Source organism: Haliaeetus albicilla, chromosome 5, assembly GCF_947461875.1.
Source record: "Haliaeetus albicilla chromosome 5, bHalAlb1.1, whole genome shotgun sequence".
NCBI lineage: Eukaryota > Metazoa > Chordata > Aves > Accipitriformes > Accipitridae > Haliaeetus > Haliaeetus albicilla.
This window is the reverse complement of record NC_091487.1, coordinates 6,127,610-6,137,019: the sequence shown is the minus strand read 5'-3', so window position 1 is coordinate 6,137,019 and position 9,410 is coordinate 6,127,610. Positions and strand designations below refer to the sequence as shown.

The following is a 9,410-nucleotide window of genomic DNA, read 5'->3' as shown; positions in this document are numbered from 1 at the left end:
GACATCTTTGCTTCTCCTGCCTCATCTGTTCAAACTGATTAAGCAAGAGAAGGTTTCTCAAACACAAGCAATCTGATCGAGGAGCCAGAAACAAGTGCAGATTTAACTGGGTGTTGCTAAACTTAGACATTACAGAGAAAATAAAAGCTCATTAGTATACATGTAGCTGGTATACTTTATGGAAAGAAAGTAAGAACTAAAACAAGTAGGGAAATGAACCTTTTCTTACCTTATGTCCTCGCATGCAAATGTTCCAAATTTTTTCCAACATTCAGATATATGCTAATACAAAAATAATAAATCTGCCAGAAATCTGCCAGTTCTGTCAGTTGCAGGAGTTGGGGGGAAGAATCCAAATTCTTACAGCCCTGTTCTTTTTAACAGTTCTAACAGTGTTTGATCCCCTAATCTTAACTGTATCTTTTTTACTTCCTAACTAGGCTTGAAATAACATGTATCATTGAGAAAAACTCAAAGATCAGAAGGCAGGAGAACCCTGTGAAGCTTGCCAAGAGGGTGCTTTATTATTGATTGCTCTTGCAAACATACCTAATCTCTTACTAAAAAAAATCCCAATTCAGTTTAATCATAATTACTGTGTCCTCAACAGCATAAACTTTCATTTAAGGCAGTGGAAGACACTTTGGAATTTATTTTATGTCAACAAAGGAGAAATAAGGGCATTCTAGTAAAGTTAGAAATAAAAGACCTGTTAGGGTTTCTTGTTGAGTTCACCTTTAGTACAGGGCAATCCCACATTATATAGTTAATCTTCTTTTCCCTGTGGTATTTTTAAATGTCATAAGAAACTACTTTAAACATCTACCAAATAATCTGGCTAACTGATACGCTTCTTGCCAGAAAGATAAAACTAGGAAATGAGTAACATGCTAGAGGCTTTGCCAGTGGCCTGGCAGAAAGTCCACCTTTTCTTGCAGGTTTAGTGCTCGGCCAGAATAGTGATGTTAGTTGTTACTGGGGGCTGTGGGTGGGTGTGAGTCTGTCTGTCTCTCTGATGAGGACTCGCGCAAGGTAAGCAGGTGGAAAGAGGAAGTAAGGCAGTGAGTTCTCTGTGTCAAGGAGCAACCGTCTGTTAGAACGGGTTTCCACATTTCATGGAACCATACCTTCAGTCTCCCATGCAGTATTTTAAACATTCCTAAGAGATAAGGAGAAGCAGTGAGTGTACGCACTGTGAACGCCTATGCCAAAATACAGACGGTTAGGAGCTCATCCATCATCTGTGCACGCCGAGTGTGTGTATATGCCTGTTTAAGGTTTCACACAGCTTATAGACAGAGGTTAGATATCTGCATAAGATACAATTAATCCTATTATTTCACTGAATTTAAAACTTACTTCTTCAAATACTAAACATGGAAGATAATCTGAGAAAATGTGACCCATGTTATTTCCTTTTAAATGAGTATTGCTTTTTATTCATAGCTATTGTAAGATTAACAGTAGAAGTTAGCTCTGAAAAAAGTCTATACAACAATTTATGGAGATTAATTTTCCTATTTAGGTAAGTCCAGACATTTACAAGAACAATCACTTAAATAAAAATAGAATATAAAGCCTATGTTTAAAACATGGCCTTTATTAATGCTGTCTAGTGAGCTCCATATTTTTCTTACATTGAAATAGTTCTGCTTTGCTTAAGAAAAGACAGAAAAAGTGCATTTACAAGAGTACTTTTTCTTTAATTTTCTGCGAAAATGGAAGGAATTGGAATCACAAGGTGACAAATGTTGTAAAATGAAATTTCAAGAAACATCAATTTTAGTAATGCTACGCCATCACTAGTGTTTCGTTCTGACTTTCTGCCGTGTGAACCAGAATATCCTGATATACAGTCTAGAGCATCTATGTTATTACTCTACAGCATATTAAACACAGAAAAAGGGGTTAAGAACCCCTTTCAATGTACAAACATGAATAAAAAAATTGATAAAAAAATCACTTTTATACATAATGTATATGCAAACTGTTTTAAATACATGGTTTTGGAAGAGTTATTTACAAACTGTATCTGTCTGTGGGACAATCCACAGACAAAGCATACACAGTTGCTTTACTTTATTGTTGCATCTCAACTTTGGGAGATATAAATTCATTCGGCAGTACAGCAAACATAAGAACTTGTGACAAAGTATCTTAAGGGCAACCCAATAAATTTTGTTCCTCAAAACAATGTAAGTACTAGGACTGCCAAAGTTTCCAAATAAAGTCATAGTTTAATCCAGATGCCCGCTTACAGACCTATGTTGTGGAGGATACGTAGACAGACCCATGTGAAATACAGGCACAGCTACTGGATAAAACCTCCTTAAGAGCCATAACTGATAACTATGTTTTATCGAAAGAGTGAACTAACCTACAATTTTTTTTCCAATTTTATTAATATTTTAAAAAATACATAAAAATACAACATCCAATGTCTGAATAAATATATTTAACAAGTTGCAAGATACCTTATTTTACACAAAAATTTCAGCTTTAGAAATCTTGTTAAATAACTTCACTGTTGTTATATATTTCATTTTTCGTCTTTTTGTAACAAAATAAAAACTCTGAAATTACATAGAAAAAAGACAAAATATTTTTGTCAAGGGATAAGATAGTCCACTGAAAACCTATTCACAATTCCACTGTAAACATTAATAAACATTAAAATATTTGCATAATCGTGTGCTCAAAAATCCTATAAAAAGTGGAAGACTTATTACAACTGTAGTTTTCAGTCAACTACACTTCCTTTCACAATTTATTTTGTCCCATTTACACCTTTAAAACTGGGCACATTGCTGAACACATACTTTGGCAGTTCTGTATAGCAAGTGCTTCCACAAAGAGGAACTACTCACCAAGAGTTAACGTACAGCTCAGTGAAAGTGCAGCAGTTACTCAATTCTTTTTGATAAAACTTGATGTCTGCTTGGTGCACTTGCTTTTCTAAGATCTCCCTAGAACAGCTGAATGCTTCATTGGACATAACTTTTCAAATTTGATAAGTGCCCTTTCTCTGCATTAATAAAAAAAAAAAAAAAAAAAACAACAAAGAAACAAAACCAAAAACAAACACAATGACAAGCATGTCACATTGTGCCTACAAACCTTCAGTTACCAATGAGCTTAATTTCTCTGAACAGTAAATTAAACAAAAGAAAGAAGGTAGGAGGGGAGAACAGGTACAGTCCAGCAGTGGAAGTGTGTACAGAATATACTTGGCAATGTCAAACCAGTTGAGTGCTTTCTGTGGTTGAATTTCAGGATTTATGTCCATGGCAGCAAGTTGCCGGCAAGGCAGAGAAATGTGTATCACCTGCATTCTACAGCAAGCACGTTTTGTGGAGGAGAAGATGATGATGGACTCATTCCAGTGTCTGATGAAGCAGATGACATGGATGCTCCTGTATGTGACACTGAATATACAGAACAACAGATCAGCATCAGATTATCAAAGTACATGTCAGAATGAAGGTCTTCTTGGTTATTAGGTTGTTTAAAAGACCTCAAAGAAGAGGCACAGTCACAGAAAACTGAAAAGGATTTTTTTGTCAATTGCTTTCACTGTTATATTCATGTAAACTGGATGAGTAATCTTACCCTTTCTGCATCACAGACCAATTGAAAAGCTAAATCAGATGAGTCATTATGCTGATTGAAAACTCAGACCGAGCTTGCACTAGGAAGTCCAAACTTCTAATACTCAGTTTTTAAAACAGTCAATGTTTTGTTAGGGTCAAGTTCTAAAAAGCCACAAATATTCTTTCTAAATATGTATACATATGAACAGGATAAACAGATAACACTTTTTTTTTTCAAAAATACTGTCAATTAAGTTGATTTATGTATTTTCAGGAAAATGAACTTCTCATGGGAAACATAAAGCAAATCTGAAAATTACCTTCTCTGTCTTTCTTTTTTAATCGTTTTCTTCTCCTGTCAATGGTTGCTACTTCTGACTTCAAGGACATGTAGTATTTTCGTATTTCCTGTAGTTTTTCTTGTAAGAAGGAGATCCTTTCAGTGCTGCTCATATTGTCTAGTTCATCTTAAAAGTGGGAAGAAAAGAAAAAATGGCTTCATCAAGGTGATTTTAAACAAATAAATGCAATTCTTAAGAGTATACAAGATGAAGCATGAAAGATACCACACTTCCGTAACTACACCATAAAAGGCCTATACCTAATTTAGAATCTCAAAATTTGCAGAACAAATTTTCTTGTAAATTCCCTCTGATCAAGTCACTTAAATAATTCTTACTGAGCTGAAAACTCCATTTGTATACTCTAGGCGAAGCATTCTGGTGGTGGTGTTTCTCTCGGTGTTTATCCTTCTCTCCATCTTTGATGTGAGGTGAAATCACTCTTGCAGGTGATCGAGAAATCTTCTGTGGTTTGGATGCATTTATGTGTTTTACAGGAGTACATTTACTTGAACTGTCCAGGACAGGAAGGTCTTCACTGTCACTACTTTGTCCTGCAGTAAGAGAAATGTATTTGGACTTCAAAAAAACAACCCTGACATTTTAAAAATTGTAGCTATCATCAGAAAAAAAAAAGATTAAGAAAAAACTGCCCCTCCTCGCTCAGAAGATCCCAGAATGCACACAAGGAAAAAACATATCAGATTCCATGTATAACCTTATCGGACAGAACATGCACTGAACTCTCAAGATCTTTAATGCAGGAGAAGTCACGGACTGACTAGGCCTTTAGTTAAAAAGCAATAGTCAAATTTTTTTAAACCAGCAATAAAGCAGCTTATTAAAATAAGAAAAGATAGCTTATCAGTGCTCTAATAAAGTCACATATTTTGGGGTTCTGCTATAAAGCAGACAGTAGAATTCCTTTCTTAAAGATTAAAACTGTATTAATACAGGTAGGTAGCACATGACTGTGTATGTTTACCAAATTGCTTTACACATCTAAAGGAACAGTTCTGAAACATGGCTAAAAGCATAAAAACTTTAACATGCAACAGAAAATTTTAAGCTGATATATGCAAATATTTTAGATTCCCACAGTAATTGCAAAGTTTTACACAGGCATGTTAAATATATCTGAATATTTTATGTCAGATAATTAACATTTTAGTTTGATATTTAAAAATTTTACCAGTGCTGCCACAGGGCCTAAATATTGACTCATTCAATACAATGATCACCAAAAATGAGCTATAGAAACACAAAAATCCAGATTTCTATAGCAAGTTAAAAAATAGTCACATACTTGAGATAAAACCAAACAAGATTACTTTTGCTGAAAAGTTATTCTTTAGCATCAAACATTTTTTCTGTACTTCACAGATGACCTTTTTCCCCATGAGTAAACACCTGTCATAAGACTTTAAAGGAGATGCTTGTTGAACAAGCTCCCCTCTCCCAAATTCATAACCGACCCAATATATAAAAAAAATCAGCGTAATGGTAAATATTTAGTAACTGCTAATATACACAGTTATTAAAATTTTTTCTTAATGAAGTAGTTAAAAATAGTCAGGAGATTTCCCAGTAACACTGCTACCATGCGGCTGGTAATTTCTCTCCAGTTAACAGCCAATAATCATGATGAATAATAATGAAAAACCCTGACAAGGAAGTCCCATCCAACAGAAATAACGAGCAACAGTGAGCCCTTATACATGTTCATAGGACAGCATAATCTTCCCCCTTCTCCCCCTCCAAGAATGTACCTGTTCCATTCTTTTCATTTTTGGCTGCAGCACTTGTTCGCTTTGGAGTACGCTTTTGTTTTTTTGCCAGTGTTCCACTATTGCTATCACTGGGTCTTTTTTGACCTAAATGAGAAGAAAAAAATAATTTAAAAAAGACTCCTCAAATATTTCTGCTAACCACAAGCTTTTTTTATAAGCAACAAAGGAATTTAAAATCAGAAGACAAAACAAACCAGCAATTTTTAGCAAAGTAACAGCAGACTTAAGATGACTTCAGAAGTCATTACAGCAGAGAATGACTTTTCACAGGAAATACTCACCTTTCTCTCCAGTCTCTCTTTCTTGCACGGCTATACTACAACTGCTTGATGTAGTACTGGCTTCAAATCCATTAGCAGACTCACTTTCACAGAGACCTTCTTGCGACTCTTCTGCCACACTGTCGACTTCAATAGTCATGTCACTTTCACTCTTGATACTGCGTGATTCATCCTGACTAAGAGTAAGAGGTGAGGCCACTGAAAAGCTCGACTGGACGGCAGGGGGTAAGGCAGATGGATTTGAATTTGAAGCATTAGGGTCTGGCTTTTCTGATATTGTATCTTCACTACTGCTCTTCTCCTTTTCATCCAAGTCATCCAAGTCTACTTCATGGCAGAGCAAAGTTTCAGGACCAATCTGAGGCATTGCATCATCCTCATCTTTTAAGGGAACATTCTCATTTTCTTCAGATGGACGTTCAAAGTTCTCATTCCTCAGCTCCTGACCGTGCTGAACTGACTCTGCCACCAGGGATGGCATTTCCTCATTTTCAGTTCTGAGAGACTCTTCAGCATTCAGCCCTCTACATTCCTCTGCTCCAGTACATTCATTGGTCCTCTCTTCAGATACAATATTTGGCACTTCCATCTCACTCTCTCGTCGATTTCTCTTCTCAGGTGATGCTTGTTCCAAAGTTTTCCTTTTCAAAAGCTTCTTATCTTTTGTAGGAGGTTCTGTTTCACTTTCAGTAGTGCTGGAAATTTCTTTACAGTCCAAGGAAGACATGTCTAATCTTTCAGGTTCTGTAAGAGATTCATTTGCCACCTCTTCTTGGCTTCCTGGTGAAATCTTTGCATTCTCTGAAGAGGGATCTTTTGACTTGCTCCTTCTCCCTTTTCCTTTAGGTGATTTTTCAGCCTCTCTTTTGATTTCTTCTATTTGTTCTGTTTTGTTTCCAAAGATCTGAACAATTTGCTCACTTTCTTCAACTTCCAGTTTCAGTGTTTCTAGTGGCTGTACTTGCATCCTGTCATTTTCTTTCAAGGCATGAGGAATCTTTGGGTTTTCTTCATCTAGCTTCTCATCATGTAGTTTTTCACTTTTTTCCAGTTCTGAAGTCTCTGGAGAAAATTCTTCATTCAAATTCTTTTCAGATGACTCATCTGCTTCACTGTCAGATGAGCCAGAGTCTGCAAAAAATTTTAAAAGAGAAGGAAACAGCACCCTAAATCATCAATTACAACACAATTTCTTTTTTTGACCACACAAAACCTTTTTTTCCAGTCATCTATGGTATTCACATCAGTTTACAATAAACAATTTAAAACTTAAAGAATCCCGTGTTATTCAACACACTTATTACAGTTCTTATTTTTACTCAAAATTTCTATGAAACTACAACAGTAGTTGTACTATTAGAGTTCAAGGAGCATCTGGATGATGCTCTTAGTCATACGATTTAGTTTTAGGTAGTCCTGTGAGAAGCAGGGAGTTGGACTTGATGATCCTTATGGGTCCCTTTCAACCTGAGATATTCTATGATTCTATTATTACTATTTCCTAAATAAGCCAATATAAACAAATTACAGTTTATAGTAGCAAAAATAGTTTTACAGATTGCCATGATCTGGTATCTACCTGTGGATATTGCCTCCCTCACCTGACATTACAAAAAACAAAAAACAAGACTCCTCCCCTCCATGCACCCCCAGACAGAAGAAAGAAAAAAAAAAAACCAAAAACCAAAAACCAAACAAACAAAAACAAAACCCCAAACCCTTCCACACCACAATATGGACATTTCATTGCTAAACTATTGTACGAATCACGCACCATATACAGAGCAAGCATTATTACATTACCAGAAGATTATTCAGGCACCTGTACTAAAAGGAGACAGTGATTTCACTTCAGTTCTTGTTCACAGAGGCTTAGAAACACCAAAAATATTGCCGTCATTTGTATATAATTAACAACTCTGCTGGATGATGTAGTACTGAGCTTGAGGACTTAATTACCACAATAAAGACTATCACTATACCACTAGATTTGGTCTGTTCAAGATTAGGACTGAAAGGCCCTGGCTAAAGAATATGGAATGACTTGCACAGTCATTTCCAGGCCACAGCTCTACTGTGAGCAAACTGTGCTCCTCAGCAGTGTCAGCTCAACTACTTCCTCAATAAAATTCACAGGGAGAAAGGAAAAACAAACAAACAAAAAAGTAAAAAATAAAAATCAAACCTCTTTTCAAAAAGGTACTGAAAAAAATCTCAAAAGCATACACAGGACTGAGATCACTCACCGTTTGATCCTCTATCAGAATCAAACATTCCTGAGCTACGTCTCGTCTGCCTGCGAGGTGTTGCTAAAAATCAAAATCAAAAGTATTAATTTTTATAGAGTAAAATCTGCATCAAAAATTTGTTTTGTTATATTGCTTGTTCACTGACGGGTTAAGTAGGACTTTAAAGCTGCTGACAGCACTGTGTTTGCTGAAGTTGTCATACTAATGCACCGCATTACATCACTGTTTACATGCACTTCCATGCCAGAACACGAGTGCACTAGATGTACCTTCTGTTCCATTTGGTAATGGTGAGGAATCTGACAAGTTGTTCCGTGCACTTCTGGCTCCTGATTTACCTTCACTATTAGGCGTTTTGGATAAACTGCAAGATGTGTTTGATGGAAGAGTAGATTTCAGAGGGGGTCGCCCACGCTTTGATTTTTGTTTCTCCTCATCCTTCTTCTCATCCTTTTCACTGTCTTCTTTATTCTGAGGGAAAACCAATGAATTTTTATTAATATATTTCACTGCCGATTATCAAACCTTTTCTCATTTTGCTCTACACTTCTATTAAAAAAACTAGACTGTGGACTGAATAACTTTTTTTTTTTTTTTTAATAATGAACAGTGATAGTCATTAAGTATTGTACTACAGTAAACTTATTGAAATAACCATTACTTTTGTTTTTTTCTTCTGTTTTCTCTTTGGTCCTCCTTTGTCCACAGGCCAGATAATCCGATCAGCTTTCACCCATTCATCGTATCTAAAAGTGAATAACAACATACTGTTATCACTACACATAAAAAAGTTGTTTGCAATATGCAGATTAAAAGACTGAGTTACAGAAAATATTTATTAAGGAGAGGCAGGAAAGCAGAGCGTGTATTTACAAACACATGCAGTATCTGGCATTAGAAAGATTAATTACACTTCTAGCCCATTAAAAAAAAGGGGGGAATGGGGGAATGGAGGTGCAAACTTCCCTGTCTCTTGCTAGCAAAGCACTGGAACTCAGGGGACTGAGTCAGCTACAAAGTTTGTCAATATTTCACATTATATACCAAAGGCAGTTTTCACCACACTGTGCCTCAACAGTAAAATGTACTTTTTTTTTTTTAAAGGTAAAGTTTTTAAATTATAGCAACAAACTGGATGAGATTCTGAAAAAGCACAAAT

At 35.8% G+C, this 9,410-nt stretch overlaps 1 protein-coding gene across 5 annotated transcripts in view; it reads right to left on the bottom strand.

Annotated features, from left to right (window-relative positions):
• Window positions 1-1,580: 1,580 nt before the first annotated feature.
• The window catches only part of ARID4A (AT-rich interaction domain 4A), a 51,004-nt gene continuing 43,174 nt past the window's right edge, over window positions 1,581-9,410 (bottom strand). For 2 of the 5 annotated variants that reach the window (XM_069783160.1, XM_069783159.1), the window contains exons 18-25: window positions 8,913-8,997; window positions 8,521-8,722; window positions 8,249-8,311; window positions 6,003-7,133; window positions 5,701-5,805; window positions 4,270-4,485; window positions 3,911-4,057; window positions 1,581-3,425 (exon numbers count right to left, since the gene is read on the bottom strand). In XM_069783160.1, the coding sequence (XP_069639261.1) occupies window positions 3,322-3,425; window positions 3,911-4,057; window positions 4,270-4,485; window positions 5,701-5,805; window positions 6,003-7,133; window positions 8,249-8,311; window positions 8,521-8,722; window positions 8,913-8,997 (2,053 nt within the window). In that variant the 3' untranslated portion in view covers window positions 1,581-3,321. The remainder of the gene's footprint in view (window positions 3,426-3,910; window positions 4,058-4,269; window positions 4,486-5,700; window positions 5,806-6,002; window positions 7,134-8,248; window positions 8,312-8,520; window positions 8,723-8,912; window positions 8,998-9,410) is intronic. The other 3 variants (XM_069783162.1, XM_069783161.1, XM_069783163.1) reach the window with 3 other exon arrangements.